Source organism: Nanorana parkeri, unplaced genomic scaffold (genome assembly GCF_000935625.1).
Source record: "Nanorana parkeri isolate BGI_ZX_2015 unplaced genomic scaffold, ASM93562v1 scaffold2843, whole genome shotgun sequence".
Taxonomy (NCBI): domain Eukaryota; kingdom Metazoa; phylum Chordata; class Amphibia; order Anura; family Dicroglossidae; genus Nanorana; species Nanorana parkeri.
Window position 1 is genome coordinate 43,223 of NW_017309111.1, and position 25,705 is coordinate 68,927.

The window sequence follows — 25,705 nt, forward strand, 5'->3', positions numbered from 1 at the left end:
CCGCAGGTCTGTAAAGACTACTACTCCCACACTGCAATAGGGCGCAGCCATGAGCGCTCGGCCGCCCCTAGCCACCGCCCAACAACCCGTGTGCGCCTCTCACAAGCCCGGGAGCCACCGGCTGGCCTTTTACGGCTGCTGACATCAGCTGAGGGGGAGAAAGGGCGGGAGACTGAGGGGGGAGAGATGACGCCACCGGGCGGTTCCACACACGATAGGAGGCACGAGCAGAGTGGGCGGTCCCTGGAGGCACGCGCAGACAGCAGGGAGTCACCGGCCAGAGAGGAGACCGTTATTCAGCCGCAGGAGCAGCACACTGACACGAGCAGCAGAGCGTGCGGCACAGGCATAGAAAGGCAGAGCTCAGCACACATCAGGGCGTAGCATTCCCCTCCGCCACCGTCTCCACAGACCACTGCCCGCCGCCGAATTCACTCACCCACCCCTCCCCACTCGCTGCGCTGCAAGATGGTGGACCGCGAGCAGCTGGTGCAGAAAGCCCGACTGGCCGAACAAGCCGAGAGATACGACGACATGGCCGCTGCTATGAAAGCAGTAAGTGTGGAGTGAAGGGTGGGAGCGCTAGCTTGTTCCATGTCTACCCGTCCTCTCCTAGTCTTCCTATGTAACGGGTCTCACTGCGGTATTAGTCAGCAGCCAGGCTGGTATATATAGGTGGAATGTGGGCGAGTCTCCGGGCTGTGAAATGGGGGTTGTATGAGGGGAGTATGGCGGACTGGTACCTGTTTACTATGGGGAAGTCTCCATTCCCCCCCGGGGTACATGTGGCCTGTGTTCAGTGGAGGGTTGGGGTGACAGGGAGACAGTGCTGGACAGGAGCCAGGTTGCCAATGCTCCTTAAAAATGACAGCTGGCACCCGACTTCTATGCTTTTCTTGTCAATGGAACTGGCACCTAACACATATAAAGATTGGACAGACTGGCTCCAGAATTCCAAATGAATTTCTCCACCAGCAGAATCCAGGATTTCTGTCCAAGGATTCTCTTGCTAGCACTGATCACACCCTGCTCCCTTGGTTTTCATTTAAAGAGCCAGCTGTCAAAATCTGCTATCCACGTTGGGACTCGCTGATAATTTTCTCTTGTACCTTTCCATTCAGAAAGGAGAAATATCAGCAATCTCATCTATATTTTTTTTTCTCCAGACAAAGCAGTGGTGAGAGGCAGTACCAGCCCTTCCAGAAGATTCTGCATTTGTCATATTGCAGAGAAGAGGCTGGACTGTCTGGAGGAGGGAGGGGAATCGGAAAAAAGGCAATTGTTTAAATGGATTGGGGAAAACTTGTTTGCAGGTGCATTGCTCTGCATTTAAATAGGATGACTTCTCGGGAAGCCAGCATTGTGCCTTGCACAGTGCCTCTGCTCTTTTCTAATAGATCTAATGGATAATGCACTCATCCTTGTCTACATATGTTATTTATCTATTTTGTCCCTTTTGAGATATTAAAGCCCAAATGAAATTGGTGTGTGTGTGAACACACTCATCGCATAACTGTATAAGCCACTTCATCACTTCCCATTAAACAATTTCTGCTTAATAGAGTCAATTTTTAATTTAATCGCATTATTTGACTATCTCTGCTGAAGATTATCGTTTTTCATCCATAAAGCTCTTCTGGGGTATTAAATATGCACCCCAAAACAGATGACTTGTATGCAAAACTATGTCCTTCTCTGCCCTCACACAGTTCAGCTGGAAGTGTTACCTCACCCATTTCCATAGCAACCGTTGATGTCATATTGGAGACGAAATCTGCATTGCACCCAGGTGGTTGGTACCAGACAGTATGCATGGCAGTTATCCAAGCTCATTGCTGTGATGAAATGCATTTAAACTTGACAGGTTAAGATCCATTACGCCAAGGCATTGCTTGTATTGGGGCATGCTGAATTTAATGTTGGGTTATTTTAGGTGATTATATCTTGGTTTGAATCGACCGTTTTTGTTCTAGAATGAACGTTGTTAGTTTGCGATGGAAAGTATATATCTAAATTTAATGTCTCCAGAGCTTAATATGTCTAAAGAGGTAAATATCAAATATTGCTGAACTCGCACATTCCCAGAATCTTTCTACTTGGTGCTGTATATCATGTATTCAGGTTTTCTTTTAACATGTTCCATGTCAACTGAATCAATATGCTTTGTTCACAGGTCAGTATGTCTGTAAAATTGTGCACTGCCAAATGGGTATTTAATCCTTTAGTGCAACATTTAGATGCTAATGCTTCTTGCACAAAGGCTGCTCTGCACACTTGGCATTCTCCAGTGGTTGCAGCTAAACTTCTTAACAGTGATACACAGAATACAACTTCTGATTATGGGTATTTTAGAATGAGTTTTCATTCTGTCACAAAATGTTCACACACCTTATGTTTTGCCTGAAATGTTAATCATTTGATGGCACAAGTAGGTTATGCCTCTAGATCAGAGATGTCCATCCTTCAAAAGATCAGAGATGTCCATCCTTCAAAAGGTCAGGATATGCATTCTGTTCTAACATATGGATAGAAGCCATGATAAGTATGATATTCAGCTTTATTATATTAAGTTTTTTTTTTTTTTTTAAACATGGTGTCACGTGACATTCATGGGTGGGAACAGCTTAAAGAATAGCTCTGATCTAAACAAATAACTTCTATAGATTCAAATGGCAGAGCTGTGCAAGTCTAACTATGCCCCATTAACAAATGGATGGGGGGGAATCATTTACCAAATATTCTGAATTTTGTCTCTGTTCTGAGATCATTTGGATTCAATGTGAGCTGAGCATTGGTACTTGTGCCTTTTTAGTCACCAGTATTTATACCTTTCCGGAAAGTTACTGGGAAGTGGGAATATGTGGCTTCTGTTTTTTTTTTTAAATTTAATTTATATGTGTATAGCTGTTTAACAGTGGACATATTTATAAAAGGATTAGCTAATAGTGATATTTTAGTTATAGGGAGAGTTGTGCTTGGTCACTACCTTACTTAAGCTGGCCATACACTATTTTTTTTCGAACAAAAAAAATAGATTGTCCGTTTAAGTATTGCTTTTACTTACCAGCACTCATTGTTGCCCAGTTTGCAAACTGTGCCCTGAAAAGACCTCTTCAAATGCACATTTTCAAACAAAAAAATAGATCAGATTCCTCCAACACTACAAGAGTGTTGATCAAGGAATCCCCGCTCTTTACTCTGCTTCTGACAAAGGCTAATTTGTCAGAATACCCGAACAGAGCCAGCCGCTCATTGGCTGACGGCTCTGTTTAGTATGACGAATTTTCGACCGACTCCTTCAATCAGCTGAACGAGGGATGCCAGCTGATAGTGCTGACAGCAGCACCCACTGTGCAAAGTTTGGCTGTTTCCTCAAGAACCGGATGAAATTTGCAGTGTATGGCTACCGTTTTAGACTTCATTGAAATGTTCCTTTCCTTTGAAGTGTGCCTTTTGTACATGGTCCTGTCCTTTTTGGAGTTTTTTACTCTTGCTGTTGTAGAAGTGAAGTTTCCTCTTTTACTGTTTCTTCCCTTAGAACTTAAAGATTAAGGCTGGGTTCACACCTGGGCGTACGGAATATGCGCGTTTGCCGCGCGTTTCGTGCCCCGTGTTTTTACAGCGATTTGCGGTAAAAGGAACGCGCGACAAACGCGCATTTCCGAGGGCTATCCGGCTGTATTTTAATGGATACGTGCGGCAAATACGCCCCAAAGAAGCTTCTGTACTTCTTTGGGCGTAGGGCGTTTTACAGCACGTTCCTACGCGCTGTAAAACGCCCAGGTGGGAACCATGCCCATAGGCAATTATTGGTTTTCACATGTTGAGCGTTTTATAGCGCGTAGGAACACGCTGTAAAACGAGCAGGTGTGAACCAGGCCAAGTAATGTCAATAGGGCTAGTAATACTCAACAGTTCTATGGATTTGAGAGCCGACCTGATGTTACAAAAGCAGAAATCTTTTTACCAGAAAAAGCTGGGTAATTGTAAGTAATATATATTGTCAGTTTAATTCAAATTAAAAGTGTTGCTTTTACTTTACCAGCACTCATTGCTCCCCTGTTTGCAAACTGCCCTGAAAAGGCTTCTGCAAATGCACATTCTGAAAGGCTTCTGCAAATACACAAGTCACTATGTGTTTAGGGCTAGATATGCCCTATTTACATAAGAGCTTTTGGGCCTGGGATTTGATTTCTTTGAGCTTTCCCTTGAGGTAGGTGGAGGGAGTGACATTTGTGCCCAATATTTGGAAGATCTGAGTCTTGGTGTGTGGGTTGGCCAAAACGGGTGCCCATGTAAGGCAATGGCAGGCACCTTATACTGCCAGTACAGATCAGCTTTAGGGCTTATTCACAGGGGCATTAAAAACTGCATACAAGTGCATATAATCTATAGTTTTCGATGGAGCAGTGTAGAATCTATGCGCCCACTTACACAGCTGTGTCTGGCAGCGTAATATTGTGCTACTTTCGATGTAAAAACAAAAACTGCACCGAGGGCTGTAATTACTGTTTTAGTTACTCTTGTATACATGTAAATGTTTGTGCTAACATTTGTATACATACAGTGTGCATGGACCCATGGGCTGCTGCTGATTACACACCATTTATGTTTACAACTCCCCCTGAATGAGTCGTCATGCCACAGGTGCATGCACACAATGACCCGGAGGGGTACTGAATGATTGAGACTATTGGGAATCTGGCATCAGGAAAGTATGGAGGCTGCCATTGCTGGCCTCTTGGAAAAAAATGCTCATGCTTGTCTGACTTAAGTGCTTTTAAGTCACAGGATGATTTGCTAAAGGCGCATGGGCTGTTCGCTTTGCAAGGGATCTTTCCCTTAACTTAAAGTGACATTAAACCCTCAGATTTTTTAACATAAAACAATACTGTAATGTGCGCCTTGCTGTAATCCATGGTTGTTTCCCTTCTCTTTGCTGCTCTTCCTTTTTAAATCTGTATCTGTTCTCATGCTTGGTAGAACTTCTGTTTTGCAGCAGACTGCCTTGTCTCAGGAATGGATACACGGTGTCTGTGTGTTGGTTTGCAACCTGAGCAAGCACTACAGGAAGAGGCACTCAGCTGCAAAGGGAAGTTCTCCCCAAGCATGAGAAGACATGAGGATTTAAAAGGAAGAGCAGCAAAGAGAAGGGAAACAACCATGGATTACATTAAGGCACACATTACACTATTGGTTTATGTTAAAAAATCTGAGGGTTTAGGCCTGGTTCACACCTAGGCGTATTGCATATGCGCGGTTGTCTACCGCGGTTCGCGGTAAAAAAAATTGCGCGACAAATGCGCGTTTCCGAGGGCTACTTGGCTGTATCCCAATGGAAACGCGCAACAAAAACGGCCCAAAGTAGTACATGTACCTGTTCAGGCGTGGGCCGTTTTGTAGCGCGTTAGGGACGGGCTGAAATACGCCAAGATGTGAACCAGACCCATTGAATACAATGGGATTTAGATGTTTGAGCGTTTTGTAGAGCGTTCGTCGAGCGTAGAACGCGCTACAAAACGTTCAGGTGTGAACGAGGCCTAAATGTCACTTTAATGTGATGAAAATGCAGTTGGCAAAGAATACCCAATCGCATGGAAGGAAGGTTAAAAAAAAAAGTTTTTTTCTTGCACATGATTGTGTGATGGAAGTAAGCAGAATTTCGCCTCATTTACTCGTTCAATTAAGACGGTATTGAAGCCAAACCATCAGCACAACAGCCAGGGAACTAGCTGTTATCAAAAGGAAAGTTCAGCAATGGCAGCCTCCATGATTCTCACATGAGAGTTCCTTTTAAGATTGCATCTAAGGCAGGGATGGACAAACTAATATGTAATTCCGGAGCCAGCTACATTGACAACTAAAGAAAACCTTTAAAAGTTAGGTGCCAGCTGTAAATTTTACGGAGCATTGGCAACCTGGCTCCTGGGTTTTGACCAGCCCTGTTCTAAGGAGTGATTCGTCTTGCAACTGGCATTTAAATGGGGAATCTGGCAAATTAGGTTATGTGAATGGTTTTGAAAGTTAATGTTCTTACAAACTTTTTCTATCTTCCTAGCAGTACTACTTATGCATTAAATAGTTTTGTGGAGTAAAATTGACCTTCATGTTTGGTATGACTTCCAGTGGAAATGCAGACTGCACCAAAATATAATTCAGTTATTGTTTTCAAAGTACAATAGCATTCTTATGTTTTAAGCTGTCACTGTTATATTTCAAAATATTCCATGCTGTAAGAGTTAGTCTAAAGCTGGTCATACAATTCTGCCTCAGCTGAAAAACAGTCTGTGTGGCCCTGTTGGCAGTACTCCATTTTTCAATCGACTTTTGTTGAAGAAACCATGCTGCAGAAAAATTGTGGATAACTGTGATTGCAGCCACTGTTTGGATACAGTGCCAGCTGTCAGAAAGCAATAGACTGGCAGGGGACATTTCCCCTATCCATGCATGCTAAACTGCTTTTTTTTTTTTTTTTGGGGGCTGAACAAAAAATGTCAGCTGTATGGGCAGTTTACGGAATTGAAGCACTTGATGAAAATTCCTCATGACCTGACATATATTTATTACATAGAGTGGCATTAACTAAGAATTGTGAATCAGAGCAGCAGTGTTTATCATTGTATATTATAGGGAATTAATCCACTAGATGCCGAATGCAAGCAGTAGATCTATTCAAAAACATTCAAAGAAAATGTTACCAAAAATGTAAATACTTACCTCTGTCTCCACTGCTCACTCCTGGCTTAAGATCTGAAGCTTCTCGAGCAGCCATGCAGGATGATGAGTGTGGGGTGCATGAGCAGTAGAGATCATTGGCGGGGACAAGAGGAGAGACGCAATCAGTCAATGCACGCAGTCAGGAGCGTGCACGTCGCGCAGACACCATGGGCCACGAGGAGTCTGCGCTGGATCAGAGACCGGCACCAGTGCTGGAGGGATTGCCAAGTACAAGTGGAAGGAAGAGCAGACAAAATCTGGAGGAGTTGCCTATGGCGACCAATCGGCTTCTCTGTTTCCGTATTAAAACTTGAACAAGCAGAAGAGAGAAGATGATTGGGTGCCATAAGAAACCTGTCCGCTCCAGTTTTGATAAAATCCCTCCAATGGCTGCCCACAGACTTAGGACAACAGTCTCCATAAATTTGTAATATTCAGTCCAATGTGTTTAAAGGAGAATTATGAGGCTTTTCACTCAGCCTCATAATCTGAGCCGACCTGTGACAATGAGACTGTCACAGGTCGGCTCAGTAGATCGGCAAGTGAGCGAACACATACCGGCGCTCGCTCACTTCTCGATCCTGTCACTGCAGAGAGCCGTGACGGGAGTGACTGGATTCTCCCCTCCCCTGTTGGATCCTCCAGCGCTGACTGGCGGAACGGACGGGGCAGGGGGTGGGTACAGCTGGCTCTGCCTCTAGATAGGCAGAGCCTGCTGTCACTCACGCAGCTGGGCGGATCCAGACATAATTGTCGGGATCCGTTTCAGCTGCGGCGTCTCGGTATACCGCAAGATCTTTGGGTAACAGGAGGACGCTAGCTTGTGTCCTCCCGTTACCCTTCGGAGAACTATGGGGGAAAGACCTAACCCCATAGTTCTCCTTTTAAGAAAGGCTGTTTGTGCAACAAACCTTTTCATGAGCATCACCAGAAAAATCTGTACAAGTAGAATTTTTCATCTGTTTTATTTCTGGATGAACAATTCTTTCGCATGTCTATTTTTTTCATCTTAAAGGCGACTTTTACCCATATCTTTAAAACAACAGACACCTTTTAGAAATGTCTAGTAATGACAATCTACAAACACATACTTCTAGTTAATTGCTGGCTTTTTATTCTTTACATACTTTGTTTCTCTTTTCTTCCCCAGTCTTCTGACAGTCTCCATGTTTACTAGGCAGATTACTAGCTCTCCTTTTACTTCCTAGATTTCTGGAACATGTGACTAGACTTGTGACAATGCACATCATCTCAGGGGAGGAAAATGCCTTTCCTGAGAAGAGATTTCCCAGGAATGTTCTACTGAAGTAACTTTCCCAGGATGCAATGCTTGGGCTAACTGAAGTCATTTTGCCCTTTCAAAGCAGGAAGTGAATGTTCTGCAAGTGTAAGCAAATCACAGCATTTTACACCTGACATGTCTGTTATTAAAGTATCGTTAAACTTTTTTTGCATATATCTACTGCTAGCAAGCAGTTGACATATGCAAAAACATAAAAAAATAATATAAAGTTACCAAACAGGTAAAAACGTACCTAATGTATCTACTGCTTGCTACCGTTCGAAGATCTGAAGATTCTCGAGCGGTCATGAAGGATCACGGGGGCGCATGCGCAGTAGAGATCTTCGGCTGGGAGAAGAGAGACACGGGAAGTCAAGGAAGGCAGCTCAGCAGGGTACACGCGGACAGACTCCGTGGGACACGGCATTCAGTGCTGGATCAGAGATCGGCACCAGCGCTGGAGGGACTCCTGAAAACTTCTGGAAAGATGATGATACTCCAGCAATGGGGGATGTGTCTTTATTGTCACTTTAACACCTTACACATAAAGGCCTTTTTCATTTTTTGTTTACATGATATAATCCACATTTTAAGCCTGAAAATTACTTCAAACCCCCAAACATTATATATTTTCTGAAAACCACACAAAAAAAAAAAGGTTAAGAGTAAATATCAAACATGCCCAGTACCCCAAAAAGTCAATACACGACGCTTTAAAAGCCCCAACAGGCCATCAGTTTAGAGAGACACGTAAATATTGGCCATAGAATTATTGCTCTCTGGCGTGTGCAGCAATACCCAACGTGTGTAACGCAATCGCCAATTTCATGCGTAGGCGCACCCAACGCGTGTTTACACGGCGGTAGAAGATGTAAAAAAAACACTTTTTTTTTTTTTTTTACATTTAATTTTTTTTAAAACCCAATTTTAAACTTAAATTGCTATCACATAGGGGGGCTTTTAACATGTGATAGCATATTGGTGGTGATAGGTCCTCTTTAACCAGTTGACATCCGCGGTGTTAAACCCCCTTCCCATCCAGGCCATTTTTCAGTATTCAGCGCTGCGGTACTTTAACTGACATTTTTTCCCTCCCCCAAATGTTAATGACCGCACTTACCTTAAATCATGTCCCTTAATCCGATCTTCCTCTTTCCTGATGTTTTTATCTGTCCCTCCAGCGGTGCGGCGGCTCTCACCCTGCATGCGGGTGCACACGTCCATAGACTTACCTAGCGTCTCGCTTCGTCTCCCGGCTGAAAATCCAAACTGCGCATGCGCCCGCCCCAAGATGCTTTGCCGCTGCCCGAGCAGTTTCGGATTTTCAGACGGGAGCGCGCGGTTAAGACGGGTAAGTTTAAACCAGTTTTAAAGCGTTTTTTTGTAAAAACTTTTTGCATATATCTACTGCCTGCTAGCAGTAGATATATGCAAAAAAAACGGAGGGTTTAGAACCCCTTTAACCTAATGGACCCCATTATTTTTAGTGGTGCCTGTTGCACTGGGTATTGCTAGTAGTTCAAAAGTACATGATCTTTTTTTAGGCCAGAATTGTGAATTTTGTCCCCACACAAGTCAGTGGGTGTGCCTGAAATGCATGTAAAGTGTTTTTCTGCACCGCAGTCTCCTAGTAACTAGTTTTCCATTGGATAATACAAAAATGCTCAAGCTTGAAAGCCTGAAAAATGCATGAAGAAAACTTCAGTCACCTGAAAACGCGTGGGAGCTCACTTTCCCCACTGTATCCCAAAGTAAAACAAGGTTTTGCCTAGAGGTATACTTTTAAGATGAACAAAGTCTAAAAATAAGCATTTACATTTGCTGACTTTGTCTAATACCTGGCACAGCCAGAACTTTTTTTTTTTTCCAAGCAGAAGAATCAATTACCATCTATGGAATCTTATGTTTATGCAAAAACATTTGTCCAAAACAAACACTGTCGGTAGATGGCCAAATCAAAGCCCTAGAGCAGGGGTAGGCAAACTCCGGCCCTCCAGCTATGATGCAACTAAAAATCCCGCTAGGCATTGCAAGATTCTTACAGCCATAGACACAACTCCCAAAGGCAGATCATTGATGAGATTTTAAGTTTTATCACAGCTGGAAGGTCAGTTTGCCTTCCTCCTGCTATAGAGGTACAGTACAGCTTTAGGTCAAACGTGCCTGTGCAGTACAACTCCAATGGGGTTCTTGTAGAAATGGGGAATCTGTGGCTTACTTTTTCACTTCTTGGTGAAATACCCATGCACGCACAGCCAGGGTACACAAAAATTGTCTATAGGCAATGCTTTAAAAACATCGATTTAGAGTTCACTTTAAATAATGGCCCTAGAAATATTACCCTCGCTTTAGTGTGCAGCATTACTTAATGTGTGGCACAATTTTTTGTACCTAGGCACACACAATGCATTTACCTTAGTATGTGCATTTATGTAGGGAGGGATTCGGTATTGCGGTCATCGGAAGCCCGCCCCTCAGCGGGTTTTTTTTAACCACTTCAAGACCAGGTGTTTAGACCCCCTTCCTGGCCAGGCCATTTTTCAGTATTCAGCGCTGCGATACTTTGACGTTTATTCCGTCATGCAACGCTGTACTGAAATGAATTTTATACCATTTTTTTGGGGACAGATAGAGCTTTATTTTGGTGGTATTTAATCACCACTACGGGTTTTATTTTTTATTATAATTAGGAAAAATTACACAACATTTTTTACATTGTTAGGAAACTTTTATTACCCAGTTTTTTTGGTAAAATATAAAAAGATCGGGTCACGTCGGGTAAATAGACACCAAACATGTCAAGCTTTAAAATTGCGCGCACCTGCAAAATCGCAGAAAACTACCATACCCAAAATTGGCCATAGGCGACACTTTAAAAGCTTTTACCGCTCATCAGTTTAGTGTTATCAGTGATTGATGGCCCTAGAACTATTGCTCTCGTTCAGACGTTCGCGGCGATATGTAACATGTGCGGCGTAATGGGCGCAATCGTCTTTTTTGCACGTATGCGCCCCCCACGCATGTTTGCATGTGTGTATGTATGGGTGGGGAATTTAAAAATGTTTGTTTTTCTTTTTTATGTGTAACTTTAAATTTGGGGGGGGGACTTACATTTTTTTATATTTTTCCACTAAACTTTATTGCTATCACATACGGGGGCTAATAAACCCCCCTATACGATAGCAAAATGTGACAGGTCCTCTTTATGGAGACCATGGTCTCAAAGACCCCTAATGTCACCTAGGACCCCCCAAAAGAAGCTGATGAAGCACAGATCTGCTCCATCAGCTTCTTTCCAGCTTCTGAAGCTGGAGAGTGACACAAGAATGCGTAAGTGATGTATTATACAGCACTTCCGCATTCTTGCAGAGTAAAGGGGACCGGAGGCAGCTTGTGTACCGAGCTCCCTCTGATCCCCTGTGAGACAGGGGACATGCTGATCCCGGGCTCGCACCGGACCGATCGGCACCCCATACACGCGATCCGCAGGCTCTAAAGCCGGCGAATCGCTTGTATGATAACAGGCTCGCTGCCTGTTTTTTAAAAAAACTGCAATTTCCCCACTCACGAGCGGCGCGCGAGGGGGCGTGTCTGAGCGGGCGTCTAAAGACGTCAGCTCAGATCTAGAGAGCTCCGGGCCGGCCGTTTTTCTACTACGGCCGGCCTGGAGGCTGTTAAAGAAACCGGTTTAGTCAAAGGTGGGCCTCATAGGTGGAAAAACAAACTTTAATATCACTTTAATCTAAAGGACATCAGATTGTAAAAATAAAACTTTGAAATACATTTGTGAGCTGTTTTACCGGTCACAATTTGTAATTCTGTCCACCCATTCTACAGATTTCCAGAAATTTATACAGCCCTGCCGGACAGTAGATGAGCTGACTGTTCTCTGCTGCAGTTATGCAATAGAGCCTGGTCACTTCACTGCCCTGAGCGTGCAGCAGCAAATTAATGGTCTTTTCTCTGTTATCCTTGCATTGTAGAGCATTGCAATCCATGTTAACTTGCTGTTGTGCGTTGCTGCTAAAAATGGTGCATGCATCATATATTTATCGAGTGCTGGAAAGCTCATTTAATGAATTGGCTGCCTTAATGAAGTGTGACATAGGGGAACATTAATCAAGAAAATTGGTGAGACAGTTGCAAATCAGGTTGCCTTGGGTTTTCAGTGTATTGGCAGTCTCTCCATTTATTCCTGGGCAGCCCAAATGCTCCAGATTTGCAAAGTTCTGAGACTGATTTATTTTAGAGATGACTGATTTTTCACTCTTAAGTAGGCTATACACCGAATTTCGGGTTGTTCTGCGTGGGTGCGGCTGTCAGCACCCTTCTGACCAGCATCAGCTGATGGAAGGAGCAGCTTGGAAAATTCTCAGATGAACACGGTTAGCAGCCAACTAGCTGCAAGCTTTGTTCGGGTATTCTAACTGCTGCAGAATACAGAGGAAGCAGGAGATTCCTTGTTCAGTGCTCAAAGTAGGGCAGGACTCAACAAATCCCAGGTCGCTCTGCTCCTCCTGTTCTCCTCCCCAAAGGGAGGCTGGCTATTGCACCTACCTGCTGTCAATCAGCAGAGGAGCGGACCTGAAAGTACTTTCTCCTTCAGTTCCCTCACCTGATGATTGACAGCAGGCGGTGGGTGTAATATGCAGGCTGGCTATTGCTACCAGCCACTGCCTGCGGTTTACATTCAGCTGCCTCAGCAAGCAGTTGTCATTCCCCAGCTAAAGCTATTAAAGTGGAAAGCTGACAGGGGTCTAATAGACCCCTAAAGTCACCTTAAAGAGAACCTGTCCTCTCCAATGTGCTATCACATAGGGGGCTTGTGATGGCAATAAAGTTACGTTAAAAAAAAAGATAGTAAATTGAGCTAAGGCAACCACATGCTGTGTTAGTGTATGTATATAGGGCGGTTGATTGAAGTACTGTAGAGGATTAAAAGTAGTTTAGTATACCCCAAGATAGCATATTCGTTTGTAGTTGCATGATAGTGGATAGAACTGCAGCCTGACTTGTTGGGATCCTGAAGTAAAACAAGTATACAGATGAATATTTAGTTAGGTCCTTTCTGTCATTGGGGATGTCCCGATAGCACTTTTTAAAGACCAAGTACAAGTACTGTCCCTCATGTACTTGCCGGTACCAATTACTGATACTTTTTCTTAAAGGGACATGTGACATTTTTTTCTAAAACAGACTGATGATTTTAGGGCAGTTTCTCAGGGCTAAATACGGATGTCCCAACAGCAGAACACATGTCCCTATGCAGAATAGTATTCTGGTTTGGGGACATGTATTCTGCTTTGGGAGCATGTGTTCTGTGAATACATGTCCCCAAAGCAGAATTCCTCTCTCCATGCTGCGTGTCGATCTCACTGGGCGATGTGGACATCTGCAGTGGCACTGCGGGCACTCCACCTCACTGGCGATGTTGGGACCTGGCCTCCCCCACGTCCAGTCGGGCAATGCCACCCCGTCCTGTCCTCCCCGTCAGTGTGCGGCAGGAACCACCAGCTTCTAGCCCTGGGGTGGAAGTTCCGCCCCCGGGGCTGTACATGGCTGTGCCTGCGCCGGAAAGGAGTAGGAGATGAAGAATCACACACTGCCATGGACAACTATCTGCAGGTCCCCAGCAGCCTGCCGAGGTCCCCACAAGCATCGGCCTTAATCTGGGCATTTTCATGAGTGAAAGTGCCTGATATCGGCCCTGATACCGATACTAGTATATGTTTGTGAGATATGGAGCTCTCTTGTACACGTTTAGGAGATCTGTCGGATGTTGTTCCTGTTGGCATACAGTTCTGATTTTATTAATATTTGTTTAATTCCTTTGTACCTAATTTAAGACCCAGTAATCCATGCATGTATTCTGTTATTAGTGCCCCTTTACAAAACTAAACCTGGTGTGATATTGGGGTGCCTTTGCTGACTACCTGCTCAAAGTTTAAGTTGCCTATCTGTTCTGAACTACTGTTTTTACTGTTTTGAGTTCCTGATCCAGAGCAAGTATGCAGGTCACAGGTCCTTTTCTGCATGTCATTTTAAGAGGGTCATAGAGGGACTTCACCGACCTTTTCAAAACTAATTCAGCAGCTATCAGTGCTTTAGCTGCTAACTTTAAAAAAACAAAACGCATGCTTACCATTCTGAGGTCCAGAATTTGTCTTTCTCACACCTGATTCTTCACAGGGCTTTTTTTCCACACTTGCATTCTGGGCTGGCTGAGAGTGAAAAGGAAACAGCTGCCCCCGACGGTCACCACTCCCTGCAGGTTGGAGACTGAACTTGAACGATCAGCGGTTCGTGATCTGTTCTTGGTATGGAGAGCTGCTCTAAATATTGGGAAGAGTATTTTACTCTCACAATAAGTCTCCTTTAAGGGAAAGGCCAGTGGGCCAGTCTTGACTGGGGCATGGTGCTTGTTAGAATCGGTTGGAGGTGATTAAGTGCCTGTGCGCCCATAAACGGGTGTGGATATTTAACTACCTTCCGTCCATGGCCGTTTGTGAACGGCCGGACGGGCGTCTTCTATGAGCGGGAGGGCGTCTTGAGACGTCCTGCCCCTCCCCCAAATAAACATGAGTCAAAGTACCGCAGCGCTGAATACTGAAAAATGGCCTGGCCAGGAAGGGGGTGAAACACCATGGCCTTTAAGTGGTTAAAAAAAAAAATAATAGTCCAAGGACTAAAACAGGTGCCCAATCTACTTGAGGGGGCAGGATTTAAGCGTGTAATTCCATTTTTCCAAATTACTTGGCAAATTGAACTTGCCTTTTAATGCACAATGTGTGTTGTGCTGCTGGTCGGCTACTACATCTGGCACACAGTAGAATGGGGGACAACATTCAGCATACATATACAATGCCCTATGCATTTTTACTTTTTAAAATTTGTATTATATATTTTTTCTTTTTAAATTTCCTTTTACTCATTTTTATTTTTTACTTTATCACTTTCTTCACCTAGCTCCTGTGTGATAGCAATAAAGATAGCTTTCGGAGGTGACATGTCTGTGTTCACAGGGAACAGAGCGAAGAATGGACGTTCTCTGCTCTCCACTCTCCATCCTGAACTAATTTGCAGGGGACCCCCAAAACCACAGCAGTGACAGAAGGCGGCAGGGGAGGTGGCAATCCAGCTGGCTACACGTGATTTTGGACAGCTGTACAAAATTGCTCCCCCCTACATTTAGCCCTGCTGGCCCGGAGCCGGACTAAATGGGGGTCAGGAACATCATCAATTACAGCTGTTTTAAAAAACTGTTCTAGATAACTTCTATCAGTTATATATTTAAATGATACTTAAAAAAAAATATTGTGGGGGGGGGGGGCGGAAAAAAAAAAGTGATGCTCAATGGGGACAGTATGGATTCCATACTGTCCCCATTGAGCATCCCCCCCACATACATTTTTTGCTATAATTTAAATAGAGGTCATAAAACTATATTACATACTAGTGTGGAGGCAGGAGGTACACAGGTGTCACACAGATACTACTGGACGAGTGCATTTTTCAAGTGTGTGTGAATATTTTTATCCTGAGGTGATGTGTCGCATTGTCCAATTACATATGCCAGAGTTCAGTAAGTAAAAGGAGATATATGAATCTGTCCTTGGTTAAAAAAATGCCCACCAGGAGAATGAGAAGGAAAATAAAAATAAAGCATGTAAAGTACAAAGCCTGCAATTATCTAGAGGTATCTGTAAATTCCCATTACTAAACATTTCTAAAGGTACATTTGTTGTTGTTTTCAAGGTAAGGGTGATGTTCCTCTTTAATAAGTTCATCCTATTGTCCTCATTCCTTTTTAGAAAAGGTAATGCCTTAGATGTTGCCTCCATTTGTAGCTATTGTTCTAGAAGGACTGTTGTGTTTTTTTGTTTGTTTTTGAGACCAGAGAGGCCTGCACTGATGAGGGAGCTTGCTGACACCACAACATTGGAGGGAAGGAACTTTGGAGGGAAGGTCATTAAGTCATTTAAGAAAGTCCCTTTCCACTCAAGCACTTTTTCTACAGTACTTGTGATGCATGCACAGTTCGTTGTATAACCCCAGAATCTGTTACATACCAGGAATGTGACCAGCTGCCTAAAGCAATGTGACCCCTGCACTTGTTCATGAATCGCAGAAAAAAATGCCTACTGTCCTTCAAGCTATAAACAAAGGTTCAGGTGAAAACATACTCATCAGGAAATCTGCATTCTCCTAGATTTTGTACTTCAGGATCACACATCGTGTCCACTGCCTGGTGCCAGGATGAACAACCTTCAACAGTTCCAAAGAGCAAACTGCCTAGCTTGACAAAGGGCTAGATATGATCTGAAACGTTGCTATGTGAAATGGGAGCTTGATTGGTTTGTACTGCCATGTTTATGCAATAAAGTAAAAGAGCCTTTATTACGTACAAAGACCTGTTTGGATGTACTACATTTTTTAATGCGTTCTTCTAGATTTGCTGTTCTCATCCTGGCCTCACCAACAGATCTGCCTACTCCACCCCTCAATGTTTAAAACCCTAAAACATTTTCCTTTGACCTAGGCAAATACACACAGATTACTCCTTGCAGTTATCTCTCTGCTCATTCCTGGCTGGAATTCATTGTGATAACCATTGTGACCATATAATACTTATATAATACTTACACACTTAAAGGAGAAGTATTGGGAGCGTAAAATATTATCCCCAATATTTGGAGCCAACATGGGGCACTACAGCTGTGCGATCATGTAAATAATTACTGTATTGCTCAACTCTCGGTCTCCTCCCTGCAGGGTTCGGTAACTCTCAGTCACCACTTCCTGCCGGTTTCCCCCTGCCCCCGTTCTGGCTGTCGGGATGCTTCCCAGGTGTAGTGCGGCTTTGCGTCAGCATGTTTTGGGCAGTAGCCTGCTTTATGCTGACCCAAGGAGAAGTAAAGCCAAAAACAGTTGATCTTTACTATTAAGCCTTGACTGGAAGAATACACTTTTATCTCTTTTGTCCTGGAACCACTGGTGTGCCCCTGGCCAATTTCACAACATGGCAATGTCTAGCTATGTTTCCCCAACATATGTAATTTAAACATGTTTGCAATCCTTTTTGTTGCTCCTCTGACAAAGCTGTCTTTATAGATTTCATCAATTTTTTTTTTTTACATTCCTGCCTTTGTAACTTTGGCCAATATTATAAAAAGATACACATAAGGCCCCATTCACACCTATGCGTATTGTAATATGCGCGTCTGTCGCGTGACCGGCACGCATTTTTTTACCGCGATTCGCGGTAAAAAGTCGCGTGATTCCAAAGGCTACTTGGCAGTATACAAATGGAAAACGCCCTACAAAACGGACCAATACGCAGCAAAAAACGCTCCGGGACCTTTTCATGCGTGGGCAAGTCTTCCCACAAGCATTAACCAGTAGTTGTCATTTTTCCCTTAGATTTCATATAGCTTTATTACCTGTTGCCAGTATATCGGTTTTCCAATTATTTTTTTTGTATTGGCATGGTAAAGCTATTTGATCCGCATTAAAATCACAAAGCAGCTTTGCTCCCGTGCAGATGGCGAATGGTCGTTTTAGGCTGATATCTAGTTTTAGGCCCCGTTCACATTGAGCAGTTTATCGCAGCGATAGCGCTCATATTTCTGCGCTATATCGCTCTATGTAGCTTCACCAATACATTTCAATGTAGCTGTTCACATCTCGTCGCTCAATATCGCTTGTAGCTCGTCGCTGGTAGCTTGTCGCTCCTACATGACCCTTTTTTAGAGCGATATTGCTCCTGATTGCATACAGCCCAATAGGAAGAAGTCGCGCAATATCGCTCGTCGCGCAATATCGCTCGAAGTCGCGCGATTTCCATGTCGCTCAGTGTGAATGGGGTCTCAAATGCACTTTACATTAGAACAAGATTCATCAGTTACTGTCAAAGCTGCCTCTTGCGCTTATTTTGGCTCTCAACCAAACTTTCAAGCCCACAAATGGCTGGTGTCATATCTGATTGCATGTGCCAACACCAATGCAACTGCAGTCCAAATAGAGAGACCTTTCTTGGCTGTAAAGTAGGGATGCACCGATACTGGTATCGGTGTCGAGTATTTGGGCGAGTACTCAATCGCCCAAATGCTCCAATGCCTAGCCCGATACTTCCGGTATCAAGAAGCTGGCTCCATGCTCTCTCGTCACTAGTGATGAGAGAGCATGGAGCCGGCTTCCCGGCCAATCAGGAAGCCAGGCGCCGTGTTGTGGCACCCAGCTTTCTGATTGGCTGGGGAGCCGGCTCCATGCTCCGTCATGAGGTGACGAGGGAGCATGAAGACGGCTTCCCGACCAATCGGGAAGCCAGGCGCTGCATCATTACACAGCGCCCAGCTTCCTGATTGGCCAGAAAGTCGGCTCCATGCTTTCTCGTCGCCTAGTGACGAGAAGCATGGGGAAGGCTTCCTGGCTAATCGGGAAGCCAGGTGGCAAGTCATTACACGCCACCTGGCTTCCTGAATGGGACTTTTGGTATCGGCAAGTACCGAAAAACAAATATCGGTACTCCAGTACTGAAATACCGGTATCTGTGCATCCCTACTGTAAAGTTTTTAGGAGATTCTGGTTCCCCAAGGACAAACAAATGACTGCTGCATTTTAAACGGCTACAGTAATTTCCTTTTTTTTTGTGTAAAAAAAAAAAATTTCAGCCACATGAATAAAAGTTTACCACTGTAAGCACCCCACCAGTGTAATATGGGTTTTCCCAACCCTGTAACTGCCACTTTTGCTGGTCAGCTTGACTTTATCAAATGGAGCAGTTGCCCTTTGGAACCAAACTGCTTCTATCTTTAGTTTGTTGAGTTAAGCTTTGAAAATGAAAGCGAGAAACTGATTGGCTGCCATGGGCAACTGCTCCAGTTTTGATAGATTCCCCTCAGTGTGTTTTTTAAATTCCTATCAAAGTTAGTTTGAATCCACTAAACAAAAGGTATTCAAAGTATTTTGTTTCCTTTTTATAAAGCAGCCACACCCTGAGTAGAAAAGCCTGACCCCTGCCAGCTTGATGAAAAAAAGAACCTTTACTCTGTGAGAACAGGAGTCCCTCTGCAGAAGTCTGAAATGCTGCCGTTGAGTCAGACATTTAGATCTGCAATAGCTTGTGCTCTTTGCTGATTTAAGAGCTCCAACTCTGTCTCAGTGGTCTCTGCAGAGGTCAGACAAACCTTTTTGCTTCCCCACAGAAAGCAAGGATCCTTCAAGTAGTATTACATTCTCAAACCTTTTCAAAAATGAATCCAGATAAACAAACATACATTGCCCAGCAAAAGATTTGACCAACTCCAAACAAGTCAATCCACATCAGTCTTCTGGAGATTGCTCTCCTTGCTTCCTCCTTCCTGTTCTGATCAAATTTTGCTATGAGTCAAAAGTTTTAATTTACAGGTAATATTAACAGCACATATCCTGTCTCTACCTGCAGACTCACGGCCTTTGTTTATTCTTCATTAAGGCCTTGTTCACACTAAGCGCGTTCCAGGAGCAGAGCAGTTACAGACCGGATCAAAACTGTGTCCAATGTATTCCAATGGTATTTTGGGTTCTAGTTCACACCGCAGTGTTCAGTTCCAGAGCATGTAAAAAAACTGCAGCAAGCCCTATTTTACCTGCTCTGGAATGCATGCAAACGTATCAAAAATGCATGCAAATGCCCTGGAACGCACGGAAAGCCAATTCTAAACTTTTTAATTTATTATTTGCCACAAACTGCTTGGAACACATCCAAAACGTGGCACAACCCACTGCACTGTGTGTGCAGAAACTCATACCGATCTGGTCTGCATTTGGTGTGAACAAGCCCTAATAGACCTTCATAATGGTTGCACACCTCTCATCCAAATGGCCAACCTCATCATGTCACCCAAGCATGGCCACTGCCTTCATCTCTCTCTTAAGTTGGCCATACACTTAATTTTTTTTTCTTTTAGCCTGCAGACCTATTACCCCAAACTCTATTCAAAGGTGAAACGTATTCTCCAAACACCCTTAATGGCAGCTATGGGCCATCTATACCCCAAGCAGGCAGGTTACACACTTGACCACTGACTTTTCACGCTTGTTCACCTTAAAGAGACTTTTTTTTTGTGCCATGGGGGTTGCAGAAATGCAATACTCCCCAAGGTCCTGGAAGGAGATTTTTTCAGCAAGATTGTCTCCAAAATGGTAAAAGTGTATGTAAAGGCAAAACTTTTTTTTTTTTTCCATTAAATTGTATACACGTGTACTATACATACCCTTCGAGTCTTGGCTTAGGAAGGAAGTGCTTCTATTTAAAATAACCACTTTCAAATGTATGTCAAAATGAAAACGCATAGGGGGGGATTTATCAAAAGTGGAGCAGCTAAAATCTGGATCAGTTGTGCATGAGAACCAATCAGATTCTCTCATTTTCAAATCTTAACTGAACTGATCACATTCTCTCTTCAGTTCAGTTAAGATTTGAAAATGAAAGAGAGAAGCTGATTGGTTGCAATGCACAACTGCTCCAGATTTTAGCTGCTCCACTTTTGATAAATTCCCCTCATAGTATTTAACTCCCCATTCACATAATTACATAGTATATGAGGTTGAATAAAGACATTAGCCCATCAAGTCCAACGTGTGTGTGTGTGGGTGGGTCCCTGTGTCATCTCATTTTTAAGAGTACCTGTACCCATGTACATTATGGTCGCTCAGGAAATCGTCCAAGAGCTACTTGAATGATTCCACACTATTTGCTGAAATCAGCCAGTGGCAGAGAGTTCCAGACCCTAACCGCTCTAACTGAGAAGAACCCCCTTCGCCCCTTGTGTTGGAATTTTTTTTTCCACCAATTTTAGGTGGTGGCCTCTAGTCTTTGTTATGGAGTTAAGCGTAAAGAGTTTGTTGGTAATGTTGCTATGACCATTGAACATCTTGTAGATGAAAATCATATCCCCCCCTTAATTTCCTTACTTCCAGCGTGAACATATTTAGATTTAGTAGCCGTGTCTCATAGCTCTGGTCCTCCATTCCCTTGATGAGTTTGGTTGCCCTTGGCTGGACTCTTTCCAGCTCCAGGACATCCTTTCTGTGTACTGGTGCCCAAAACGACCGCATACTCCAATTGAGGCCGAGCCAATGATGTGTCCCTGCAAAACATTCCCTGCTTGATACAGTTAAATTAGTCAAAACAGTCAATATAGGAAATCCGTTGGCACAAGTAAGTATAACTACCAAAAACGACCGAAATCAAGGCAGAACAATAAAAATAGTGGGGAACAACAAGGTAGTAAACTTTTGTCCCACAAAAAGAGAGGAATTAAATGTATGTACACCAACACTAGAAGTCTGGCAAATAAATTAAAAGCTTGAAATTAGGCTAATCAAAGAGGACTTCGACATAGTGGGTATAGCGGAAACCTGGCTGAACAGCACGCATGACTGGGCTCCTAATATAGAGGGTTATAACCTGTTCAGGAGGAACAGAGGTGGGAGAAGGGGGTGGGGTTTGCATTTACGTTGAAAATAATCTAAATATGCATATAAGGGACGATATCGCGTCAAATAATGCGGAAGACGTGGAAACCTTATGGCTGGAGCTAGATAAGACTGACACTAGCCGTAAACTTCTCGTTGGTATTTGCTATAAACCTCAAAATATAGGGGAAGAGGGGGGGAGTCAACCTTCACTCCCAGATAGGAATAGCTGGGAGAGAGGGCAATGTAGTCGTGATGGGTGACTTAAATTACCCGGACATCAATTGGGCCAGTGGAACCTCGGGTTCGGCAAAGGCGGGCCGATTTCTGAACATGTTGCGAGACAATTTCATGGACCAGATGGTGGAGATTCCGTCCAGAAAAAATGCCATCCTAGATCTAATTGTCACTAATAATGCAAAGTTAATCGAGGAGTAACTTTTTATGAGTGGGTGAGTAGAAACATCGATGGAGGGAGTCATATCTGGATTTCTCAAAAGGCTTTTGATACGGTACCACACAAACGCTTGCTACACAAGCTGAGAGCTATGGGCATAGATGAGGTGGTGTGTACGTGGATAGAGAACTGGCTACGGGAACGTGTCCAGAGGGTATCTGTAAATGGCACCTTTTCAGACTGGGCTAGTGTAATGAGCGGTGTGCCTCCAGGGTTCTGTGCTGGGTCCCATATTGTTCAACGTATTTATTAATGACATCGGGGAGGGTGTTGACCGATATTTCCGTGTTTGCGGATGATACCAAAATTGGGAGGGTAATAGACACGGACTTAGACATTATAACATTACAGGAGGACCTGGATAAAATAGGGGAGTGGGCATTAATGTGGAAGATGAGGTTTAATGTTGATAAATGCAAAGTAAGTGACTTTGGAAATAAAAATAAACATGGGTTATACAATTATGGGTATGCCACTAGGGAAGTCAGAAATGGAGAAAGATTTGGGGGTCATTGTAGACCACAAATTGAAGGGTAGCTTGCAGTGCCAGGCTGCTGTAAACAAAGCTAGCAGGGTTTTGTCCTGTATTAAAAAGGGGATGTATTGCAGGGACAAGTCTATAATTTTGCCACTTTATAGATCATTGGTTCGACCACATGATCTGGAGTATGCTGTCCAGTTTTGGTCACCAATACTAAGAAAAGATGTCCTTTGAGCTGGAAAGAGTCCAGTGGAGGGCAACCAAACTAATTAGGGGTATGGAGGACCAGAGCTATGAGACGAGGCTACTAAATTTAAACATGTTCACATTGGAGGTGAGGAGATTAAGGGGAGGATATGATTTCCATGTACAAGATGTTCAATGGTGGCAGCAACATTAGCGACAAACTACTGTATTTTTCCGTGTATAAGACTATACTTAAACATTTTTACCTAAAAAATTTGAGGGGCGTCTTGTACACGGGGGCCGAGAGGAGAACTGCGGTTGCGAAACTGCCGATACCTTTGCAAACTAGCCTCACGAGTGAAACTTCCGATTGCAGAGACAAGCTAACAGGTTTCCTCCAATCATGAGCCTTATGTACCTGACGTCAGCTGATGCTGTGGAGAGCGTGTAGCCAGTGCCCAGATGCAACAGAGAGCCCATAAAAATGTCAGAAAACAAAAAAAATACCGGTACCAGTAAGCAGCTGTCTTACTCTGCAAAATGTAAACTGGATGTAATCAGTTATGTAAAAGAGCATGGAAAATATTGTATTTCTGAATTTTGGGTAAGAAAAGTGGGGGGCGTCCTATGCATGGGGGCGTCTTATAGACGGAAAAATACGGTATTTAAAATTAACTCCATTACAAAAACTAGAGGCCACCACCTAAAATTGGTGGAAAAAATTCCAGCACAAGGGGCAAAGGGGGTTCTTCACAGTTAGAGCGGTTAGGGTCTGGAACTCGCTCCCACAGGCAGTGATTTCAGTAAGAATGTGGAATTGTTCAAGAAACTTTTGGACGATTTCTTAAGGGACCGTCATAGACAGGGGTGCGGGTACTCCTAAGAATGAGATCCTATAGGTTGAACTTGATGGACTAATGTCTTTATTCAACCTCAAATACTATGTAACTATGATACAGGACAGGATTCTACTAGCTTTGCTTACAGCAACCTGGCACACGTTTTGTGAATGTGCATCAAATAGACACAAAAATTGGCGTTTTGACACGCGTTTGTGAAATGCACTTGCTTTGCCATGACCAGCTAATGGCAGCTCAAACTCGTTCTGGAAGATGCGCTGTTTGCGCACGTTAAAATGCGCAGAAATGTGGATCGCATGTCACAGATTTTGTTACATGCACTACATTTTCCACACATTCCTGCCTTACCATTCTAAAGATATGGAATTTTTTTTAAACTCCAGTTCCTCGGTGGCGTTCAAGGACGTAAGCATTTACACAAAATGCAGACCAAAGTTATGTTGCCTTATTTTTCATAAAATTAAATCAGTAACTTAACTACACCGTTTTAAGCATTTAAAAAAAAACCTGTTGCTTTGCACTACACTGGCAAAGCACATTTGGAAAGATTTTTTGTAAACCCCATTATTTAAATTGTTGACCTCCAAACTAAGGGTTCTTTCACACGTGCGGCAAAACCAGGCATTAATCAGCCGTTTTTAACACCTCTGCTGCCTTTCAACGCCTATTTGGCATAAAACAGGAACTGCCCAGTACAGTTCACACGTGGGCGTTAGCGTTGCATCAAAATAAAGATGGCATGTCGCGTTCTGGAGGTATTGCAAACTCCATAGCAGTATATTGAGCTGGTTGGTCAACGCTCGCTAGAGTGGTTTTCAGGCATTTGTCAAGCGTTGCACAGGTGTTCAGGAGAGGTATAGGAGGTATTGCAAGTTCAGAAAACACTGGGAAATCAGACAGTAAGAAGACAGAGCAGCTGTAAATGCCATGACCCAAGTCTGACCAGCTACTGCGACTCTTGCTGGTCACTTCCCTTTACTACATCGCTGTACCCTCCCCTACTTGCAGGGCATTTTGCAAGTGTTTTTGACACCTCCCTAATGCCTGCTTAATGCCTTGTTAATACTAAAGGCGTGTTAATCAGCGTTGCTCTGTCCTTAAATTCTCAATGCATTAGTGAAAGAGCCTGAAGAGTATCCCGAGTCTACATAGCTGCTCTGATGCCCCAGATCCTACACACAACGCTATACTTCTGGTATGAAGGAACTCCATCAGCTGACATGAGGGCCATAGATCTGAAGTGTTTTGGCTTCTTATTGACTACACCACATTTCATTTTTACATCAGACACCGATACCCCTCCTTTTTATTTTAGTAATGGAAGAGGGGATGACTGCTGGCCTAGGCTGTAGGCTGGCTAGTAGGCCTGCGTTGAGAAAAATATACAAAAGTTCACCTTTTTTAGTTATATATATATATATATTAGTTTTAGCATCACCGCTTTTATAAAAGACAGTGAATGTACCTTGGTATACAGGATTCCTTACAGTCAGTGAAAGTCAGGTAAATTAGAGTTGGACAGCTTTTCTTGCTAATAATGCAGAATTGACTGTGTGCATTTACGGGCACTTTTGTCTTTTGTGTATTTGATGCCATGTTGCATTGTGGACTGTCACAGGTTAACAACCAGCCACATTACATGATGGCTTATTAACACTTTCACTGCCACCAATGTAAGGCATACAGCGGGGGAAAAAAAACTATTTCTTGCTTGCCAGGTCGGTATGCTTTACGTTTGTTGCAGCCACCAATCTGCTCCCCTGGGAGTGTCCACTGCTCTCCCTGTCTGTATTGGCAGAGAGCGAGGGTCAGAGGGGATAAAGAGGAGCCTGCTGCCAGTGCCCAGCGGGGAGGAGTGAGCTGCAGACAGGGAGGATACAATGATAAAATGTGTCATTTACCCATTTTTCACTTTATTGAACAAACGCTGTACTGATCACTACAATGTTCATTCATAACTGAGTAACTGTTTACTATCTCCTCAGCTTGTGAATGGACAGAAGGTGTTTTGTATAGATCACTTATTCATTCATAACTGGAGCTTGTAAATATACTCTTATCTCCTCAGCTTGTGACTGAACAGGAAGCCCCTGTATAGATTACAACTTTCTGTTTAGTAGGTGCTGGGGCTGCGTGGAAGGAGATAAAGGACTGTTTCCAATCTTTTTCTGTCTCCGAAGGGAAATATTGAGAATATTGGGCCCTGATATTTCTCCACACCCCCTGTGCACTGATTAGTGTCACATGACCTACAAAATTAGTAG

At 43.6% G+C, this 25,705-nt stretch overlaps 1 protein-coding gene across 1 annotated transcript in view; it reads left to right on the plus strand.

Moving 5' to 3' along the window:
- The first annotated feature begins 201 nt into the window (after positions 1 to 201).
- The window catches only part of YWHAG (tyrosine 3-monooxygenase/tryptophan 5-monooxygenase activation protein gamma), a 27,444-nt gene continuing 1,940 nt past the window's right edge, over positions 202 to 25,705 (plus strand). Inside the window, exon 1 of the mRNA XM_018574259.1 lies at positions 202 to 555. Coding sequence (XP_018429761.1) covers positions 469 to 555 — 87 coding nt within the window. The 5' untranslated portion in view covers positions 202 to 468. The remainder of the gene's footprint in view (positions 556 to 25,705) is intronic.